Source organism: Alexandromys fortis, unplaced genomic scaffold (assembly GCF_014885135.2).
Source record: "Alexandromys fortis isolate MF-2015 unplaced genomic scaffold, M_Fortis_MF-2015_v1.1 scaffold_60, whole genome shotgun sequence".
Lineage (NCBI taxonomy): Eukaryota > Metazoa > Chordata > Mammalia > Rodentia > Cricetidae > Alexandromys > Alexandromys fortis.
The window spans coordinates 5201011-5224324 of NW_026067946.1; the positions used below are offsets into that span (position 1 = coordinate 5201011).

General features: G+C 40.3%; 1 protein-coding gene across 1 annotated transcript in view; it reads right to left on the reverse strand.

Annotated features, from left to right (window-relative positions):
* The window catches only part of LOC126505968 (peroxisomal multifunctional enzyme type 2), a 46444-nt gene that overhangs the window by 12348 nt on the left and 10782 nt on the right, over positions 1 to 23314 (reverse strand). The window contains exons 4-14 of the mRNA XM_050149212.1: positions 22236 to 22260; positions 19381 to 19509; positions 18054 to 18154; positions 14975 to 15211; positions 13577 to 13628; positions 12151 to 12222; positions 11002 to 11105; positions 9425 to 9490; positions 5968 to 6037; positions 2979 to 3085; positions 1815 to 1901 (exon numbers count right to left, since the gene is read on the reverse strand). Coding sequence (XP_050005169.1) covers positions 1815 to 1901; positions 2979 to 3085; positions 5968 to 6037; positions 9425 to 9490; positions 11002 to 11105; positions 12151 to 12222; positions 13577 to 13628; positions 14975 to 15211; positions 18054 to 18154; positions 19381 to 19509; positions 22236 to 22260 — 1050 coding nt within the window. The remainder of the gene's footprint in view (positions 1 to 1814; positions 1902 to 2978; positions 3086 to 5967; positions 6038 to 9424; positions 9491 to 11001; positions 11106 to 12150; positions 12223 to 13576; positions 13629 to 14974; positions 15212 to 18053; positions 18155 to 19380; positions 19510 to 22235; positions 22261 to 23314) is intronic.

Below are 23314 nucleotides of genomic sequence, written 5' to 3' on the forward strand. Positions count from 1 at the left end.
CACTTGTTTTAAATGTTTCTTAAAATACCCTGGAAAGGAGGGAGTCACGGTAGGAGTCTTCTATGTCCCTGTAATTACTGGGGAAGGAGAAAATACTATGAAAAGAGAAAGCATGTTTGGAGCCATTTAAAATGGAAGAACACATTACATTTAGGTTATTTCTCAGCTCTTTAAGTTCACAGAAAGTGCCCATGTACTGTTCATGCTAGGACTGTGTGAAAATAAAAGCCTATAACGTTTCATACGGTGCTGTGGTCCTCACATCTTTGAGTTCATACTATTTTGTGTTTGTGTCTTTCTTGCTTTCTTCGTGGTTCTAGGGATTGAACCCGGGGCCTAGTGCACAGCAGATAAATGCTCTGTCACTGAGCTACATTCCTAGCTCATTTGTGCACGTTAATTTTCAAGGAAGATTCTGAATTCTAGGGCTGGGGTTATACAGTATTTGCTGAACACGGGCAACACCCTGGGTTCGATTCCCAGACTCCACCACCATTTTATGCAAGACAATAAGAAAAGGAGAGAGCTGAAGAACAGGAAGCAAAGGTTTTAAGTGAAATAAGGTTTCAGAGAAACCCAGGGTGTGTGCTGTGTCAGTGGGAGTGAATGGTAGAGTCTCAGGTACTACCTGAGCTGGGCTTGGCAGTGCATGAAAGTTCTAATGGGGCAGCCTGGGCTACAGAATAAGACCGTTTAAATTTTTTTTAAAAAAAAATCAGAGAGACTGTTTCTAACGGTAAGGCAAAACTTACACTGGGGTCTTTAATACAGAAGAAATTTGCAAAATAAAACAAATGATTTCCCTAAATCATGAACGGGTCATCAGCAGCAGGAAGGCATTAACACTACAGCAGAATTCTGCTAACTTACCAGTTCCTGAGGGAACAAACTACTGCAAAAATAAACCTGGACACTGAAGCTTTGGAGCCATGTGAAGCTGCATTTGTATCCTGCTCAAACACTGCTTATGGGGCCATCAGCAAGTCATTACCAACCTCAAGGTTTTCTTAGGAACCTAGACTTTCTTACATTTCAATGCAGAGTTGTTACTGAAAGTTGCTATTGAAGACAACAGTGCTTATAGCCTCTCCATAAATAAAAGTGTTACTGCCACTGCTGGAGACTTCAGCCTGTTCTATGTGGTACGGAGTGATGGACAGAAAACTATTAGCTGCGTAGCTGTGGCAACAAAGGCTGCTTTGGAAACTGTTAATAGTGAAACAGTTGAATGTCCTCTTAGTGCTTTTCTGGAGCATCGCTGTGTTTCCCTCAAAATTAGTTCAATCAGCAGAGGGACACCTTGATTGGCTTGGCAATTATTCATTAGGCCCAGGCTCTATGATGCAAAATGTTAATTTATATACTTTTTGTGTGCTCAAGAGTACATGGTTTCTGTCCAGGGAAAAACTAAAGGCTCCAACCTCACAGTTCTCTAGAATACAAGTAAATATGCCACTAACACAGCAAGTATCGAATGCCTTTGCTGTTAGACCAGGTAAACTGCTGTTCTGGTTCTCTTGAGCCAGGCTGCAAGATCTTTCATTAAAGAGTGAGGGAAAAATTTAAAAGGTACATGAGGAATCTTAGTTTCAACTAAAAGACAGCATTAACTTTAAGAGTACTTCAAGTTTCTTCTCAAAGATTGCTATTACTAACCACAAAAATGCTAACAGAGAACAAAATGACAATGTGTGGTGAAGGGTCACACACATACTTCCAACTCAGGGTGATGGTCACACAGGACACACATCCAACCCTGTGACAGTGTGTGGTGAAGGTCACACAGAGCATACTTCCAACTCTATGACGTATACCTTGGTTTGAAAATGAATTCTGTTTCCTTCCTTCCACATCTCAGTTTGAAGAGTTTGTCCTGGATATACTGGCTTGGCAAAACGAACCTATTAAAATAAAAGTTTAAGCATTAAAAATGTTTTTAAATGAAACTCTTCTACTTGGAAGGGAAATTTCAGAGGTCTACATAAGAGGGGAAAAGTAGAGATTTAAATGCATTAAGCTTCACAGAAGATATCTGAGATGTAGGAAATTAACAACGAAAGGACGCTGACAATCATACACATCCACAATAAGCTAATTCTTTTCTCTCAAAACAAGAAGCAGGGCTGGAACATAGCTCGCTGGTAGAGTGTGTGCTTGCCTGGGTCATCTGATGTCCTAAATTCAATTCCCAACACTGGGAAAAGGAAAAGAAAAGGCAGCACCAGTAAGCAGCATGTTCTTATGACAAATCAAAAACCAAAACCATAATCCTATTAGGTAGTGATACTGGCAGCCACCAGAACAATCTGGAGTTCAATGTAGTATTAATTATTCTGGGAGCTGAAGGCTCAGGTGAGCACACAGAAGAAAATATTTGCACATTTTAGAGCAGGATCACTTATGTTACTGTGTAAATCTATACACACATTACAGAACTAAAAAAGCTGATTGTGACTAAATGAAACATGAAAATAATGAGTGTTGTTAAGGTCCAGGCATCAGAACATTTGTCTCCACTCTGGTATGGAGAGTAAAGTAATAAATACTTTCAAAGCTATCTGACACTGCCCTAGCGTCTTTCAGGTACACATCTTTGACTTAGACAAAACTATTGTAGGCAGAAACAGTTTCCTTTGTTAATAACAAAGTGAGTAAACAGTAAAACCTTGAATTCAGCTTGTAAGCACAAACCTAAACACTGAGTCCCGTCAGAGCTGCAGTGTTGTGAGAGACCAAACTCAGCCCTCTGACATCTTCTGTACAGCAAAGGCAGAGTTTCAAAAGTTTATATGCTGAGGCTGGACAGGGTGGTACACATCTTTAACCCCAGCACCCCAGAGGCAGAAGCAGGTGGAGCTTTGTGAGTTCCAGGCCAGCCTGGTCTATAGAGCAAGTTCCAGGACAGCCAGGGCTACACAGAAAAATCCTGTCTCAACTCACTCCTCCCCGCCAAAAAAAACTATGCAAGAGACATATACCTTGATCGCCTTGAATCTCGACACATCATTATCTGCAAACTGCTGTAGAACATGCCTTGCAGAAAATCCAAAAGTACATAATCCATGTAATATCGGCTTCTGAAAACCTGAGAAAATTTGGAAAACTGTTATACACGAAAAATGCCATATCTAAGTATGTATTTAATTCAGCATTTTAATATCTTTTAAACTGCAATTTTACAATGAATTATATCATCTACTAAGAAAAAGAACACGCCAGGAAAGAGGGCATCACCTTTATCACAGCACTGCAGAGACAGGGGTAGGCAAAACTCTCTAAATTCAAGTCCAGCCTGGCTTACGTAGCAAGTCCCAAACCAGCCGGGGCTACAGATTGAGACTGTATACTTTAAAAAAAAGTTTTACAAACAGTACTTCAGACTTCCTAGGGAAAAATTAAGATACAAATAACAAAAAGTATTTTTTGAAAAATTTGGGAACACAAAAAACTTATTCATTTCATTTATTTGAAACAAACCACAGAGGAGGGTTTCATAAACCTCTCTTTTTTATTGTTTTTATTGAGCTATATATTTTTCTCCATTCCCCTTCCTTTCTCTCCCCTCCCCTTCTACCCTCTCCCATGGTCCCCATGCTACCAAATTTACTCAGGAGATCTTGTCTTTTTCAACTTCCCATGTAGATTAAGTCCATATATGTCTCTATTAGGATCCTATCTGGTAGCCCTGTCCAGTGGTGAAAATGAAGTGTTGAAGATTATTATTATTATTATTATTATTATTATTATTATTATTATTGTGGGGGTTTAATGTGTGATTTAAGCTTTAGTAGTGTTTCTTTCACATATGAGGGTGTCCTTGTATTTGGGGCATAGATGTTCAGAATTGAGATTTCCTCTTGATGGATTTTTCCTGTGACTAATATGAAATTCCTTCTTTGTCTCTTTTGATTGATTTTAGTTTGAAGTCTATTTTGTTAGATATTAGGATAGGTACACCAGATCCATTTGACTGGAAAATTTTTTCCCAACCCTTTACTCTGAGGTGATGTCTGTTTTTAAGGTTGAGGTGTTTCTTGTATGCAGCAGAAAGATGGATTGTTTGTATCCAATGTGTTAGCTTGTATCTTTTTATAGGTGAGTTGCGTCCATTTATATTAAGAGATATTAATGATTAATGATTGCTATCTCCTGTTATTTTAGTTTTCATTGTTAGTGATGTTATTGTGTGTATTTTTCCTTTCTTTGGGATTTGCTGCTGTGAGATCATCTATTGTCTGTGTTTCTGTGGATGTAGCCAACTTCTTGGGTTGGGGTTTTCCTTCTAGTACTTTGTATAGGACTGAGTTTGTGGGTAGGTATTAGTTAAATCTGGTTCTGTCATGGACTATCTTGTTTTGTCTGTCTATGGTGATTGAAAGTTTTGCTGGGTATAGTAGTCTGGGCTGGCATTCGTGGCCTCTTAATGTCTACATAACACTTGGCCAAGTCCTTCTGGTTTTCATTGCTTCCATTGAGAAGTTAGGTGTAATTCTGATAGGTGTGCCTTTATATGTTACTTGGCCTTTTTCTATCATAGCCCTTAATATTCTTTCCTTATTCTTATGTTTAGTGTTTTGATTATGTGGCGAGGGGACTTTTTTGGGGTTCCATTCCATTTGGTATTCCGTAAGCTTCGTGTATCTTCATATGCATGTCCTTCTTTAGGTTGGGAAAGTTTTCTTCTATGATTTTGTTGAATATATTTTCTGTGCTTTTTTAGTTGGACTTCTTATGCTTCTTCTATCCCTATTATTCTTAGGTTTGGTCTTTTAATGGTGTCCCATATTTCCTGAATAGTTTGTGTTAAACTTTTGTTAGATTTAATGTTTTCTTTGACCAATGATTGTATTTCTTCCATTGTATGTTCAGCACTTAATATTCTCTCTTCCATCTCTTGTATTCTGCTGTTTATACTTGCATTTGTGGTTCCTTATCATTTCCTCATAATTCCATTTCTATAATTCCCTTAGTTTGTGTTTTCTTTATTGTGTCTATTTCAGTTTTCATGTCTTGAATAGTTTCTTTCATCTGTTTGATTGTTTTTTTCTTGGTTTTCTTTAAGGGATTTGTTGGTTTCTTCCAATTTTTTGTTTACCTTTTCCTCAATTTCTTTGAGGGAATTTTTCATTTCCTCTTGTAGGGCCTCAAACATTCTCCTAAAGTTATTTTTTAGGTCATTTTCTTCTGCTTCATCTGTATTTGGTTGTTCAAGTCTTGCTGTTGTAGAGCCACTAGTTTTTATTGCTGTTGTGTTGCTCTTTGTGGTGTTGAGTGTGTTCTTACCTTGTCTACTAATCTGCTCATCTGATTGGTGTAGTTCGAGCTGTGTCTCTGGTAATCAATCTTCCAGGTGCCCATGAATCCAAGGCTCAAAGGGTTGATTCTCATGGTGCAGTCAGGGCCACAGTTCCAGTCACCCAGAGGTCACTCAGTGTTCTTGAAGGTAACTTGGAGCTCTCAGGTGTTGCTCTCCAATTCCAGAGGTCATTAGGTCTGCTCCCATGGAGGTTGCTTGCTTGGGGCTGCTTCTACTGAGGTAGCTGCCTTGGGCCTGCTCCGGCTCAGACCTGTTCCCGTAGATGTCCCTGGTGTGGGCCTGCTAACATGGAGGTCCCTGACTTGGACCTGGTCCCTTAGCAGTGGCTCCCTTGTACCTCTCATAAACCTCTGTAACATTTCAAGCTTTTGTTCTCCCCAGATGACCCTGCCCACCTCATGACAGCACACATCCTTCCCCGTTGCTTTATCCTAGGCCTACAATAGAGCAGCTTCACTCCACCTTCTGAATTTCAAGCAAACCACACTCCATTTCCTCAACACTTCGTACCTTTCTATAGCCTTTGAATAAATATGAGAACTGTCTTGAAATGCCATTGAAATTAGCAGTCGCAAGCAGCACTTTCTTTAAGTGTACTCTTAGTTAACTGAGCTAAGACTTTTCAGTAACTCACACAATTTACAACTCACCAGCAATGCTAGCAAAGCTAGGGTCAATGTGTAAGGGATTCCAGTCTCCGCTGAGGCGGTACAAAGCAGCCTGCAGAGAAAAATTACCACAGTACTCAGTGTTTTCTGAAAAAGCAATAAGTGCAGGACAAGAGGCACAGCCAACTATTGATTAAAATATATAATACATAAATCTAGACTGTGATCTAAAAGATAACTAATTTCTATAAAAACAAGATTACCTGTAACTTTAAGTTTTAATAAGGTCTTTCACTGTAATCAGTAGAGTGAGGGATAAAGCAGTGAGAAAGGAAAGCAAGAATTACACCCTCCCCCCCCCCATCCCCACCTAAGGGGAAACTCACAGAAGGGAAAACCCTACCAAGATAGGTAAAGGGCTAAAAATCTCTTAGCCAATCAGAATCTATGCCAACTTTCTTAATGGGTTTTTTTCAATTTGAAATCTGTAACATAGTACTGGGCAAATAGATAGCTTCTCACAAACTTTCATCTTTCTGGCACACTAAATCCTGAATATCAGGTCATGCACAAAAAGCAGCCAATAGCTTGCCAGTATGACTCAGTAGCTCAGACGGTCACACTACTGATTTACACAGGTAAGGCAAGAACAACAGGAAAATGTGGGCAACAGCAGGGAAAGCCGTCGTTTTCTGGGACTTAAACTGTGCAGTTTTCAAACTAGAGTGCTCTTCAGAACTGAAGCAGAGAGTCACAGGGCAGCTGGGTATTTAATGCATCTTTACAATCGCTTGTTACACTCTATGTCCGACCGGCCTCAGCATCTTTTCCTTATCAAGTCTGCTTTTGAGAAAAATTTCACTTCTCTGTGGCTCAGTATTTTTTACTGTAGTTATGTTCTTCTAAATACAAGGTTTTTATGTGTTAGAAAAGAAATGGTTATTTTTTTTCAAAAGCTGTACACAAACAGTAAACACCAGGAAACTATGCACTATCCACTACTGTGTATACAATGTAAAAGGACATCTCAGGCCCACAAAGGGAAGTCGTCAGACACGAGCTACATAATGGACTTTGGTTCCAGAGGGACCTGGATTCACATCCATTCCTATCATTGCTAAACAAGTTTCTCCACCAAGATAAGCCTCAAGCTAAGAGGACTCACTTTCAGAGAACAACTGGAGAAATTAAATGAGATAAAACTCATGGGTATTGCCTCAGCGAACATTAGCAATTTCTAAATCTTTTTACAAGACTTTAGCAACAGTGTAAGTGAACAAAGTCTCTTGTTAGCACTTGATTAGAGCTCTGTCTACACAGAGGACAAAGTGTGTGTGCCTGCGGAGGCAATCCCCAGAAAAGCGTGCATGGCTGCGGATGCAAACCCCAGAAAAGTGTGCATGTCTACATGCAAGTCTCAGAAAGCATCTCTTTTGGAGAAGCAAAGACAAAAAAAAAATATCCCCCAAGAGCTGCCTAGTGAATGAAAAGCACCAAGGGGGAATCTGAGGCCCTGTGAGACGCAGAAAGCTAAACATCTTTCCAAATCAAAACATCTCCCTACAGCCATCCATTAAGGAGGTGGCAGACAGCACTTTGCTATGGAGGAAGGATGCCACAGCTCCAAATTAGCAATCCTGGAAGCCAAGCCATATGAAGGCCGTGCACAGAGGTGAACAGATTGTGTGGCTTGAGAGGGCTGCATCTCAGGGTGGTCCTCTCACTGCTGCGGAGTTTCCGCTCTCAGTATGCTGGATCTTCCTGTCTTTCTCCCAACCACTCTCTACCTAGCCTTCCAGTGCTTGCCCTCATTTTCATTTTTTTTCTTGGATTTATTTATTTTTATGTGTGTGAGAGCTTGGCCTACATGTATGTCTGTGTACCACATGCATGCCTAGTGCTCAGAGAGGCCAGAAGAAAGTGCAAGGTCCCCTGGTACTGGAGTTACAGAAGGTTGAGAGCTACCATGTAGGTGTTGGGAACTGAAGCAGAGTCCTCTGGAAAAGCAGCCAGTGCTCTTAACTCCTGAGTCATCTCTCCAGTCCCCTTCATTTGCTATTCCATTGCTTTTTCTTCCTCAGTTTAACTTATTGCTAAGTTGCGTTTGTTTTTAATTGTCTTTCATCTCCCAGGTGCCCTTAGCAGCAGGGCATCTCCACATCCCTCTGCATCCCTTTCCCACTCCCACAGGGGGTAGGGTGCATCATGTGTACTTTCTCTCCTGGAGCATCTAACACTGTGTGTCACTTCTGCCCTTCCAGTCTCTAGCCTAGTCGTGAGTTTGCACTTGGCTATTTCAATCCACCTGTCAGTGTCCCTCAGTCACAGCTAGTTAGATGAAGTTCTTCCTTCATGTGGAATGTTCTTTTACAAGGACGGGTGGTTGATACAAACTTTTATTTCTCAAGAATGGTGCTCCATTTCTCCCCTGTTCTGGGGGAATCTGATGCCATCTACCTTCCTCTGCAGGATACTTCACCATTGCCTTTCAGTCCCTCAAGGTTATTTTTATCTTTAAAGTTCAAAGATTTTACCAGAATCCCTCTCAGTGCTACTTACTGAAAATTAGCATTTCCTGGTCAATGTAAGGGACCCAGACAGTCCCATGAAGCATTTGTGATTATTTTCAGTATTCAGCCCTGTAAAGGAATTGTCTAAATCTAAAAGGGACACCAAAAAGACCTGGTTTTGAGGTCATATCTGCTTTCAATTAAGCACAGTAGGGATTTTAATAAGGAATTATCTTTTAATGGAAAGTACGACCTACCCAGTAACAACTGAAATCCTAACAGGGCAGTTAGCGCTAGACTGTATCTGGTGAAACCACAGCTAGTTTCTCGTCTTCCACAATTACAACGCCTGGTGTTGAGAGCTGTCACTATTTGGCCTTTTTATATCACTGCATGAAAATCTTGATTCTTCATGAAACACTTGTTTTACTTGTATGGTCAAGCCAGCTACCAGTGAAGAAACTCTGCTGTGGACATTTAAACAACATATCTGAGAAGTGGCATCTGTAGGGCTAACATGTACAGTTGTGCTTGCTTGCTGACTAGAAAGTTAACTACTATACAAAACCCAGCACAATTTATGCTCTAATGGCACAATTTTTCCATTTTTGCAAAGATCTGCTCATACACATTGTCCTCCATTAACCACCAATGTAAATGTGACTTTGGCCTTCACACACCCTGACCCACACCCTGCCTCTGCCTCTCTGTGCTCCGCTAGACTTCCCCACATCTTCCCTGACAGCCTGAAAGCCCACATCTCTGAGGAGGAAGCATCCATACACCAATCACCTTTCTGCCAAGTCAATCATTACTGGCAAACCTTTCTGCTTATCACTCAAAGGAGTGCCCTTCTCCAAGAACTTAGCAAAGTCTGGTGTTTCATATTCCCTTGCTTGGAATAAGATGCCCAAGTTAACTCCAGAAGTATAGTGTGTTTACAATGTCAACAGAGCAGTTTCGTCAGCCAGGTGATCAGCACTTCTCACCTGATTCAATGAGGTGGTGTCTCTCAGGACCGCATCAGGAGGTCGTCTCGGTACAGCCACAGCTGCCTGAAATCAAAATGCATGCGTGTCAACTTAAATATATGTGATTCTCTAACAAAACTAACATCACATAAACAACCAAGTGTCAACATAATAAACTCTGAAAACTGGATTAAAGATTTTTTAATATTTTATGTCAAGAAAAAAACTATATTTAAAATTTCATAGCTCCTAGCTTTTTATAAATTACAGTTTCCCTAAAATGACTCTTTTCAATATAAGAAATATTATCAGACCTATTCTCAGGTCACAAGGGACAAAGACAGTTTTTCCTATGTAAAAAGAAAATGACAACTCAAAGAATTAAACAACTCAAAGAATTACATATTTTAGTTTGCCATGTTAACAAAATAATACCTTTTTATCAACTTTTTAAATTTTGCTTTTTATTATTAATTACATGGGTACACAGGAATGCAAGTGTGTATGGGGGTCAGAGACATCAGATTCCCCTATATTGGAGCTACATTGTATTATATTCAAACAACCACATCAGTTTTTTATTTATTTATATAGAAATAAAATATCACCAGGGAAGTGGCTCAAGCCTTTAATGCCAACATTCAGGAAGCAGAAGCAGGCAGATCTCTGTGAGTTCGAGGCCAGCCTGTCTACAGAGCAAGTTCCAGGACAACTAAGGCTACACAGAGAAACACTGTCTTGAAAAACAAAGTAAAAAAAAAAAAAGAAAGGGAGAGAGGGAGGGAAGAAATATCAACTGTGCTGTGCCACAATTACACAATATTTTACAAGAAAGTCAACTTTTCTAATTATGATGCTGGTGATTTTTACTATGAAATATTAAGCTTAAATATCATCAAATTTGTTCCACAAATCCTAAAAACACAATCCTAAAAGGCCATGAGGAAAGGGGCAACTTCTATAGTAAGAAGTTGCTGCTTTTCAAAAGAGATTTTTAGCTTAGGTTTTAGTGGTGGGGGAGAGAAAGGGGGAAAAGAGTGGGGAGAGGAAAGCTGCTATAGAAAGACTCATTCAGAGCCTATTAAGTCAGCCTTAGAGGAGAGTGAAGAAAGCTGAGCACAGTGGCTCACTCCTACAACCCTGGCACCCCGGGAAGCTGAGGCAGGAGGATTACTACAAGTTTAAAGCCAACCTGCTCAGCTTCATCAAAAAAAAAGGGTGTGGGGCTGGAGAGAGAGCTCAGCACATGGAGTTTATACTACTCTTCCAGGAGACTCAAGTTTGTTCCCAGCACCCACCAGCAGTCTGATGCCTCTGCTTTCCCCAGTCACCTGCATATACCCACACACAAACACGTGATTAAAAATGGAAAGACGACAGTGGTCACTAGATAGGAAAGGGGTAGTGGGAAGGAGTGAACCAGCCAGTGTGGACCATGGCAGTAGGACAGTGGAAGGTCAAGCAGCATATGTCACTAATAAGTTCCAGGACATGCCAATGCTGGTTTCTGACTTATGCTTTGAACACATATACTGAGTTGCTATAATATGCCCCATAAAAATGTACAAATATTATACCTAAAAAAATTGTCTTACTTTGAGTTTTTCTGACGTCCGTTTTCCACCAAAGCCCCCAGAGCCAACAACAAAGACAGAGAACTGATTATAACATATGAGCTCCTTCCCAGCGTAAGAATGGACTAAAAAAGAAGAAAAAGGAAAAGAAGTAGTTAATGAAGACAGGCTTAACACTTCCTTTAATAGCTAAAAGAATAAAACACGGCCAGTGCAAAGGTCAGCATCTACAGTGAGCGTGGGGTTTGCCACGTTGTCCTGCAGTTTTCTCATCTCCAGTCTCTGGCGGAGATAGAGCTACCCAGCCTTCCTCTGCGAACCATGGGCTTATCACTTAAATCGCCTAACTACCACCTAGATCTCAAGTTTTATCTGCCACTAACATTTCAAACAATTCCTCAAGAAAATTCAAGCTACCACACTCAAACACTGAAATATTGTCAAAGCACTAAGGAAGAACATGGGACCAGGAATGGGGCTACAGGATGGCCCAGGGGATGCCATCCTTCTGGTTCAGTGCACCACTCTATCCCTAGGGAAAAGGGTGCCCGATACAAAGAAGGTTCCTCCTGCCTCAGACATAATTCGTGGTTTTTCATGCATTTTTACCTAAGATATTTCAACTTCCAATGTATTTACTGGGGTGCAACCCCACGGTGAGTCAAGGAGCACTGGCATGATCCCCAGTATTTCCCTCAGAAACAACACATCAGGCAGAGCTGACAGTTCTACTCAAATAAAATGTAGTTACAGTGTTTGTGCCATGAGTTCAACAGCCTTAAATGCAGTCTAGAAACCCAACTGCAATCTACACTAATTGAGTTCCAAACAGCTAACACTGAAAAGGGCATCAATAGCCCAGCCCAGCTGCGTCAACCCTACTGCAGTAGGCGTAACTCTCCCTGTGACTTGAACAGGAACACACTTCTCACTTCTGTGCTTAGTTGTGTTGTTTCAACCCAGTGACATGTCCCACCTGCCCTAGCTTTAGCCCCAATCTACTCTGCCTCCTCCCTTATTTTTCTTAAAAACCCTATGAAAGTTTAAAATGCTTACTTTGACCTCTTACACATTATAAAACACAAACTGGATCGATCTCTGTGGTGAAGTGTGCGACCTGCAAAGCCTATCACTCTAATGATATTATTATAACAATTGCAGATGAGTTACCGTCCATAACAATCACTATGCCCGATCCTTTATCCAGGATGTCAGCAACAACTGCTTCACATCTTAATTCTCCTAAAATTAAAGATAAATAATAACATGATAAATAATTAAGACATGAAGGAATTCACCACGGTTTCCACTTACTTCAGCAAAGCTTAAAAAATTATGGTTTTAAATATTTTCCCCTAACTTTACACTAAAAAAGTATAATTGTTTATACAAAACATAAAATACAGAACATATAAATCACTAAACTTAATAATTACTAACTTTCTAATGTAAAATTGTGAGACATTAACATTTCCCTCAGAAACAACACATCAGGCATTTCTGATGTAATTTTTTAATAATCCTTTCCAATGACAGTGACACCTCTTGCAAGGTCCAACTGGCCTCTCAATCCTGGGTAAGCACAACTCCACTTCCTCCATTCCTTCGAAACCTCTATGGCTTCTGCGAAACACTTCCTAAATTTCCTTCTCCAAACTTTTGAGTCCTCATTTAACTGGTTAAGCTCAGCCGGTAACAAAACAAAAGGAAACACAAAAGATAAAAACCAACGTGGTGGCGTTGGGGGGTGGGGGGGTACGACACCACAAGACTTGTGGAAGGAAGCAGCTGGGAAGGGTGGAAGAAGGAGGGAGTGAGGGTTACCAGGAAGTATTGTTTACAAGTATGAAACTGCCAAGGAAAAAAGTCAGTTATTTGAGACCTGCTTTTCTCTTTCCTCCACAACTGGACTAACTCCCAGCCCCAACCACACCACTTGAACCCACAGGCAGCAAATCCATGTTAATCCTTGAATGTACAGAGACAGGTACGTTTCTAACTTCATCAGAAGTTCAAGGTTATCTTCTGCTAAGGAAAAAACTGAAGGTCACCCTGGGACATGACAGGCCTTATCTCAAAAAAGGACGGATAGATGGACAGAGGGGACAAACAGAGGGATGGATGGGAGGAACAGATGGACAGATGGAATGAACACATGGTTGGACAGATAGACAGACAGATAAGCTTTGGTGAATATCCAAAGTATTACCGAGAAAAGAAAAAAGTTGTTAGATAGGTTTAGTTTTCTTCTCTTCCAAGGGAATAGGGAAAAATTACAAAAGCTACATCTTTCAACATTGTTTGTTTATGCAAATTAATCTTAAGATAAACAACCACAGAAACCATAACTGATACACACTCATAATGGTACATATGTCACTACAGACAAACTGATAGTACTAAATAATTTTACTGTTAGTGGAAGACAATTAGAGATCAGTATAAGTACTGGTTAACTTTATCTACTCTCCGGTTACATGGATGCTTCTGACATCTTGTTGGGTTGGGCTATGCTAGTTTAACACAATAAATTGGCTTGGGAGGTTAATCAGAAAATTAAAGCATAGTATTAGGCAATTAGTTCACATGAACTCACCTGATCGAGGAAGCGGTTTATACAACTCCAAGTATTGCTCCCCATGAAGAACCTACGTTACAACAAATGCAATCTTATTAGCAAACTTTCTTGTCCCAGTGTCTACCCGTGGGTACTGCTAAGCACAGATGACATTTTACTATCCACACACCACGTCAGTATTCATCCTGTGTCATCTATCTCAGTAAGGCGTTTACTTCTTAATCATGCAATGTAGAAACAAACAGATCTTTTGGAGGAGAAAAGATAAATCTGTGTCCTTCTAATCCAGGGATCATTACTGACTCTACTGATTTACCAATGGAGCCACTCAATCGGGTTCTGTGTCAAGGACTTATAATAGTGCCTAGATTATATTGGGCATTCAGTAAGTATCCACTCAGTAAAAATGAACCAATGAGCCTGGGCTGGTAGCTTCAAGTCACAAAAACCAAGCAGAGATGACTCAACTAAAACACATAGATAAACCTTACAAGCATATCCAAAGGCAAAATGAGCAACATTCCCTCTGTGTGTCTCAGAGTACAACCAAGCACACTGCAAGGAAAAGCAATGTGAGCTCAGCACAGCAGAGCATCACATGCAAGTAAACCTGAGGGGAGTCTCCGCATCCAAGTGCCTGCACCACTACAGCAGGACAGCTCTCCAGGCTTCCCACATCCAAGCGCCTGCACCTACTAGAGCAGGACAGCTTTCTAGGCTTCCCCCAAACACAGAAGGAAGAGAGTGGAGCTGGAGTGAGTGCCTTCCTCACTGTGCCACGCTGCCTTGAAATCCAAAGCTAGGAAAGCTGAGAAGCAGACTTCCAGATGGCTCTCAGAGAAGGTGAACATCTAACCTGATTCAGCGTATAACATGGGAGAGCGATTAAGAAAGCAAAGTGACCAGCCCAGGTTTCCGGTCTTTTATCACGCTGCCCTGGGGCCTGTTTGTGCTAGAGATCCTTCCCCCAGGAAATTAGAGGGTGTTCTCCTTCATCACTGTTGTGAAGTGAAATCTGCCTATCCACTCTATGGATGAAGAACCCAAAGCCTAGAGCAGCTACTTACAATTACAGTAGTAAGTAAACGGCAGAGAGAGGACTAACATTATTCCAGGATTGCAGGCCTATATATAAGTATTTTCTTCTTAGAATTTTAAATTAACTCTCCCCTCTTTTATTCATGAAAAGAAAAATCAAAATATATACTAAATCATTATTCCTAAGCCAACCACCAAGGTCAATTTTAGTTGAACAGAGATAGTTTATATAATCTTCATATATACATAAGTGTATATGTATGCATCCATATTATGTATAAATTGTATGGATGTAATGTTTAATAATAATATAGTATGAGATATTTATCAATAACATTTAAAGAAGCAGTACAAATAAAAGTTTCTTAGTAGGCATACCTTTGAAAAATTGATTGACAGCCCAGGAATCTCTGCTAGGCCTCCATTCATCATGGACTTCTGAGCAATAATAACGCCAAAAGTGGGCAAACAGGAGAAGTCAGCACTTCCTTCATACACAAACTTCAAATCCTCCGGATTCTTGACAGAAGCTCCTACGCCAAGGGCATACATAATACTCTCCAGTTCCGAATATGAAGAGGAGAAGGAAGGAAGCTTATGGCCAATAGCAGCAGCCTAAGAGAAAAACAGGAAAACTATGGCACTCCACATTAGCATCCATGGCCCCGACTTCAGATCATAGCTATAAGGTAGCAATACTCTCAGGCTCAAAATCAGATTTCTAACTAAAACCCACAGCTTCCTGGGTCACAAAATACCAGATCAATCTGTAATAGATGATTTCTTTCTCATCTACTACATTTCTTTTTTTCCTTTCAACGAAAATAGATTTTTTTCCTCACATAATATACTCTGATTAGTTTCCTCTCCCTCTACTCCTCCCAGTTCCTCCCACCTCCCCTCATCTGATCCACCCCTTTTGTTTCTTGTTAGAATATTGGCTTCTACAAAATAATAATAAAGTAAAATATAATATAATAAAATAAAACAAAAACTAACACATGAACTAGGACAAAACAAACAGAAGGAAAAGCCCAAGAAACAGACACAGAGACGCACTTATTTACACACTCAGGAATACCATAAAAACACTAACATGGAAGTCATAATATCTATGTGAAGGACCTATAGGCTAAAAAGGAGAAATACATATACATACATATATAATAAAAAAATTAGCTTTCTTATATTAGTTTTATATATAATAAAAATAAAACTATATATTACATAAATTATACATATATCTATTTATACATATTTATATTTCCTGACCTGACATTACATCCAGTGAACAGTAAACTGACAAATATCTCAGAGAGAGAGCTAGAACCCTCCTCATATTCTGTCCCTCACACAATGAAGCATCTGGCTAAGAACCATGTCAATATTTTGTAATACAGTTTATCAATGCTTTCCCTTAAAAGATCTTGCCTAGTGAACAAAATGAAAAAATGGAAAAGAACCATTAAAATAAAGATCCTTTCCCAAAAACTTATAAAAATTATGATTTAAAGAGGGTTACTAATGTCCAAGAAAAAAGACACTTGTCAAACTGAAGGAAAACAGCAAAAAAGAAAGTTATGTTTTAATGTTCAGCTTGTATGTGTTCATTCTATCTACATTTAGGGCATAGTTTACAGTAAGCCACTTATTTACTTTTTCAATTAATGTCTTAAAGAATAATTTTGTTAAAAAGTTTCTGAATTATTGAACACTAGATCCCAAGTTGTGGCTGACTGACAGAAGCACCACACATGAACATCTTTCATCAGCAGTCGAGGTAACGGCTTTCTCTCTCTTCCATCCACTATCTCCCTGGGTTGCTTTTCAAATAGCAAGGAGGATGTCGGCTAGTGATGTGGGATGTCCTTATGTATATATGTGTTGTTTTTATCGGCAATGGCTTAGCAAAGTAAAGCCAGGCAGGAAATCAGAACAGAGATACATAGAGAGAGTAGGTGTGTTCAGAAAGATGCCATGTAGCTGCCCAAGAAGCAAGAGGTAACAAACCATGACCCTTGTGGTAAAATATAAAATAATAATGGAAATGGGCTAATTTAAGATGTAAGAACTAGCTGGAAATACGTCTAAGCTACTGGCTAAGCAGACTTGTAATTAATATAGTTACTGTGTGATTATTCAGGCCTGGGTGGCCGGGAAACAAAAGAGCAGTCTCCTGCTACAAAGTGGCACCATCGCCGTACAACTATACCCACATAAAAACTGAGAAATCTTGGGAAAGAATTCTAGACACAAAAGAACAGAGTTAAGCACAGCTTGTTGGTAGCCACATTTTTTCAGACAGGCTCTGTTTGCTGGCCACAGCAGAGGTGCTGCTTCTTTAAGAAAAGGCTTCCTGGCTCGTGCTGGTGGCACAAACAGCTTCCAAAAGGCTCTGGATCTACAGGGAGGTACTGCTATGAAGCACTTAAATGGGGTCAGTGAGCAACGTGGTACTGGTTGCTTAATAGCAATATAGACCTGCTGCGTCCCTGGTATTGGGGCCGTGAGAAAGACTTGCAGAGGCAGTGAACACACCTCCGCCATGTTGGACTGGACAAAGTAAGCAGGCAGGGCCACACAGTTGGTCCTAGCCACATGCTTAGAATCAAAAAAAAAAAAAAAAGTGTTCCTGGTCAGAAAATGATTACAGAGATACACAGTAAAGACAGACTCATATGAATAAGACTGCTGAATGAGTCACAGTGTTGAATAAATGTACACAGGCTTGGGAGAGAAAAGAAAGACTATAGACAGTTCTAAAAAATAGATTAAAAAATAAAACAAAGTTTTTAAGGAGACAGCAAAAGTAATATAAACACTGGTCAAGCAGTGTTGTAATTAATATAGTTTCTGTGTGATTATTTGAGTCTGGGAAGCTGGAACATGAAAGAGCAGTCTCCTACAATAAACTAGCTAATACATCAACTGGACAACTAACTTAATTCATCTCAACCCCAAAGAAAGACTATCAAAAATTACATGCGAAACTATACTCCTGAAAACAGAGAAAAGCTTCCAGCTCCTATACTTATCACACAGAAACACCCAGGACAGAAGCTGAGCTGATACCTTCCACTCTCCTATCCCAGCTCATTCACCAAGAAGAGCTTTGGGAAACAATATTCAAATCCCCTCCTCTCCTCTCAAGACAGACTTCCATCAAAGCAAAAAGCTTGGTCAAGCCCAGAAAAATCTCAGAGGAAAGGTGGAAAAGACAAAAAGAGTTAATCTGGACAGCTTTAGGACTGACTTCAAACCACATGCTCATGTGGTCATCATGAATTCCTTATGTGTTAAACTTAGTCTTATTCCAAAAAATAATAAACGGTTTCTGAGGACACACAACTGATTTTCTCCATGACAAATGACAGAGTGACCATCTCCAAAAGAAAGGCTAAAAGGAGAAAGGGGGAGGATGAGTCTGTAGGTGGCTTCAGGCATTTCCCCTACTTACAAATCCTGATGTGGCAGCAGATACCGCATGACTTGTGTGGTTTTGTGAGATTCCTTCTGAATCTACTTTATGTAAAACTTCAAGTATGCCACTCGTTGATTCTACAATAAAAAAGATAAGAAAAGATAGAGTTTTGCTGTAAAATCTGAATAAAGAAAACTGCAATATGCAAGAAAATACCCACAATCCCTTTCCACGGATGCTCCCATTCCAGTGGATGGCCCCACACCTATGATACTGAACTAAATGGGTACTAAAACAACAACAACAAAAAGAGGATATGAAGTGAGCACAGAAGGTGGATATGGGAGCAGCTAGAGGTTGGTGTGGGGTGTATATAATCAAACCACATTGTACACATATATGAACTTTTCAAAAAATTAATTTAAAATATGTTTTTAAAAGGACTCCACATGAACTGGATTGTACTCGGTGGTACAGTGCCTGCCAAGCATGTCCAAGATCCTGGGTTCTACCCTCAGCTCCACAAAAAATAAATACATGGAAAATGGTCTCTGCCTCAAAGGAACTTCACATGCAGTTAGAAAGTCATACATCTGAAACAAAAGCAGGAAGAAGAGTTACGTTAGATGTTCGCACGGTAGGTCAGCTAACAGAAGAATATCTGGGACTACCCTGCTGAGCATTTGGGGTCTGAATTTTTCTAAAGAAGTCCTAAAATTAGGTATAGGTGACAAAAGGAGGCGGGGGTGGGAGAAAGAGAGAATAGCAAAGACGATGAGCTGAACCAATGCCACTCCTATAACTAAAGGAGAGAGCTAAGCCTAAGCAAAAGAACCAGAACTTCTAGGGCAACAGAGAAAACTGCATCAGATTACAAAAGTGGCCAAAGGCTGGAGAGATGGCTCTGAGTTCAGTTCCCAGCACCCACGTGAGGAGTTCACAACCTAGAATGCCAGCTCCACGACATCTGATGCCCTCTTCTCAGCTCTAAAGGCACCTGCACTAATGTACACACACGCACACACACTTAAAAATATATGTAAAAATTAAAAAGAGCATATGGCAAGAAAATGGAAGACTCCAAAGCCAACCACCATCTGGGAAGAAAGTACATGAAGCACAAATAAGTACACACCCACAGCCATCCATCTACCAGAAACACACCAACCAAACACACAGGCCTAAGAAGCACTGAACAAACTGCCTATGAAGACTTCTAGCACCTAGTGGAGCAGAAACCACGTATGTTCCCAACACCTAAGTATCTGCTTCGGCACAGTCAAAACAGATGAACTGCGTACGGAAAAGACAACTTGTCGCCTCTCCTTCCTGGCCAAGAAGACCAAAGAACTTGGGACTGTACCTTGAATGGTCCGCGGATTGCTGGCATTGCTGAAGTCACAGATCTTCTCCCAGTTGTCCCTCACTGCCTCGGGAGTCATGGGCTGATTCCTCTGCCTAACAGTGGCTCCGAGGGTCCGCTCCCAGCGCACTAGTTATGGAAACAAAATTAAGACACTGCACATAGCTTGAAGGACACAACATAAGACGCTTGAGAGCCATCTTCAAGAAAAAGGAAAATCCTAAAGGAAAGTCATGCTGGCTTCTGACGAGCTCTAACAAAACCCTTAGAAGATATTTTTCTTTAAAGGCCCGTTAGCAGAAATGTCAGGTTTTTAGAGAAAGATCTGCAGCTGAAGGACAGAGGGACACAGATAGGCACAAAGCATAAGAACAAAAATGGATGAAGATGCTGTAGTAAGACCTACCGCTTTGCATGCTAAGTTAAATAGCACAAAATTAAATTTAAATTTAAAAAAAAAAAGAAATATCTGAAACTGAAGAGAAATTTCTCAAGTCCAAATGGATCAAAGACCTCAATATCAGTCCGAACACACTGAACCTGATAGAAGAGAAAGTGGGAAGTACCCTACAACAGATGGGCACAGGAGATCGCTTCTTAAGTATAACCCCAGCAGCACAGACACTAAGGACAACATTGAATAAATGGGACCTACTAAAGCTGAGAAGCTTCTGTAAAGCAAAGGACACTGTCACTAAGACAAAAAGGCAACCTACTGACTGGGAGAAGATCTTCACCAACCCCGTAACAGACAAAGGTCTGATCTCCAAAATATATAGAGAACTCAAGAAACTAGACTCTAAAATGCTAATTAACCCAATTAAAAAATGGGGCACTGAACTGAACAGAGAATTCTCAAAAGAAGAAGTTCAAATGGCCAAAAGACACCTAAGGTCATGCTCAACCTCATTAGCAATCAGGGAAATGCAAATCAAAACAACTTTGAGATATCATCTCACACCTGTCAGAATGGCTAAAATCAAAAGCACCGATGATAGCCTTTGCTGGAGAGGCTGTGGAGGAAGGGGTACCCTCATCCATTGCTGGTGGGAATGCAATCTTGTGCAACCACTTTGGAAATCAGTGTTTCGGTTTCTCAGGAAATTCGGGATCAACCTACCCCTGGACCCAGCAATACCACTCTTGGGAATATACCCAAGAGATGCCCTATCATATGACAAAAACATTTGTTCAACTATGTTCATAGCAGCATTATTTGTAATAGCCAGAACCTGGAAACAACCTAGATGCCCTTCAATGGAAGAATGGATGAAGAAAGTGTGGAATATATACACATTAGAGTATTATGCTGCAGTAAAAAACAATGACTTCTCGAATTTTGCATGCAAATGGATGGAAATAGAAAACACTATCCTGAGCGAGGTAACCCAGACCCAAAAAGACGAACATGGGAGAAATTTCTCTAATTCTGTCAGGAACTGCTAATAGCATTGTCTCCGGTTGAACCTGGAGACGCAGTTCCACACAGTCACACCGACGGCAGATCACTTAGCACAAGACACTCCACTTTCCTTGTTTGTGGGTGAAGACTGGCAAGACAAGGCCTGCTGCTGCTGCACACTGAGAACCAGAGTGACAGCAAACAGGTTCCAGCTACAGATCCTGGACTCCACAGCTACCAACAACTCCCCTCCAACCATGCTTGGCTCGCCCTCCATTCCCACAGCCTCACCAGAACCTTGCAGGGTCACAAGAAGTCCTACTGCTCCTGAGTTCTCTTGAGAAATTTAACACTGTTTTCTGTTTTAAACATTCCATAGCAGTAACTAACTACTATAACATTTGAACATGATGGTGGACACCGGTGACCACTCAATGTACAACATCTTAAAAGAAAGAAAACGACATCAGTTTCTAGAGTTTTTCCCTCTGTAAAAAGGGTCCATATGTAGTGTAGCTGTTACTGCAACCCTTACCTTGCTGTTTTAAATGTTATTTAAATGCTGTTAAGATAACCAAATGCTTAAGAAATATAAGTTACTTTATGGTTAACTTGATGGAAGTTATTAATGCATATATATACACATACATACCTATATGTAGATATTTAGATATACTCTATAATATGTGAAAGTGTCCTTCATTGATATCAATCTTCTAAATAATTCTATGATTAATTATGATATCAGCAAACAAGTAAAAGCAAGCTGAGATTCTGAATTTTCCACTCTTTGGTTTTGTTTTGCTTTGTTTTTCAAGACAATGTTTCTCCATGTAGCCCTGGCTATCCTGGAACTTACTCTGTAGACCAGATCCACCTGCCTCTGCCTCCCAAGTGCTGGGGAAAGGAGTGCGCCATCATGCCCAGCAAGTGTTCACATTTTTTAACACTATAAAGCAACTACTACATTTGAAACTTAGAAGGTTTAAGAAAGAAAATATCAAGGGTGAAGCCAAATGAATTTCCTGTGGGGGAAACAATTCCCACACATCAGCTACAGCTTCTGTCCCTGAAAGCTGTCCCCTGAGCTCTTACTTGCTCCTGACATCTTCCATTCTAAAAAGAAGAGAATTACATGAGAGAATTGGAAGATCTGTTTGTCCATCTAGAACAAGCTCCTCCCACCTTTCAGACAGGCCAAATCACTGTTCTGATGAAACAGCAGGAAGCATGTGTGATGATGTCAACAAAAAGGAACTACAGTATCTGAAGAGAGTAAGGTAAACCCAGTGCTACCTATAGGGATAGCAGACAGGTCCTTAAAAGCACAAGAGGCTGGCAGAATAATTCCCATGTTTTAGTACCTTAGCTGGAACAGTATTCTAGTCTGAGTATAAACAGGTTATAAAATGAAAAAAGAATTATCACAAGCAAAAACACAACAGAGACTTACATTTTCCAATCCAGCCTGCTCCAACCTAACAAAAAGAAGGAAAAAAATATCATCTAATATAAATCATTAAGAGACTGTTTTGATTATGATTAGTACTAGGATGCTAGATGACAATGATAGCTCTGCACAAACCCCCGGCTCCATCAAAGCAGAAGCCTGCAGCAAGCAATGCTGTGGGTGGGGATGCAAGAGGCTGAGATAAGGCGAGGGACCACATTCTAATTTCTGTATTATATTAGAAGTCATTCCAGTGAACCTTAAGGGGGACAAGTATCTGATTAAAGAAACTCATACCTTCACACACTACTATTGGCCAGAACTTACTGGAATTTCTCACACATAACAGAAAAAAACACATTAGTAGCAGACACCTTAATGGAGCTAGATCCAACATTAAGACTTCTCATCACCTTTTGCCTTTGCTATGTATGGTGATTTGAATAGGTATGAGTCCCATAGACTCATGTGTTTGAATTCTTGACCCATAGGGAGTGGCACCATTAGGAGGTGTGACCTTGTTTGTGGAAGTATGTTATTGTAGGTGTGGGTTTTGAGGTCCTTTTTTTTTTTTTTTTTTTTTTTTAAGATTTGTTCATTAAGTATATAGTGTTCTGCCTGAGGGCCAGAAGAGGGCACCAGATCTCATGGTTGTGAGCCACCATGTGATTGCTGGGAATTGAAATCAGGACCTCTGGAAAAGCAACCAGTGAGTGCTCTTATCCTCTGAGCCATCTCTCCAGTCCCACGGTTTGAAGTCTTATATGCTCAAGCTACACTCAGTGTGGCACACAGTCTTCTTTTGCTGCCTGAAGATCAAGATGTACATCAGCTTTCTCTCCAGCACCATGTCTGCCTGTATGCTGCCAGGTTTTCTGCCATGATGATAATGGACTGAACCTCTGAAACTGTAAACCAGCCCCAATTATATGTTTTCCTTTATCAGAGTTGCCATGGTCATGGTGTCTCTTCACAGCAGTAGAAACCCTAACTAGGATAATATGCTCACACCTTTTATAATATATCCAATTAATAGTGGATTGATCAGCTTCAGTTTTGACCACAGGCAAAGGCAATGGATG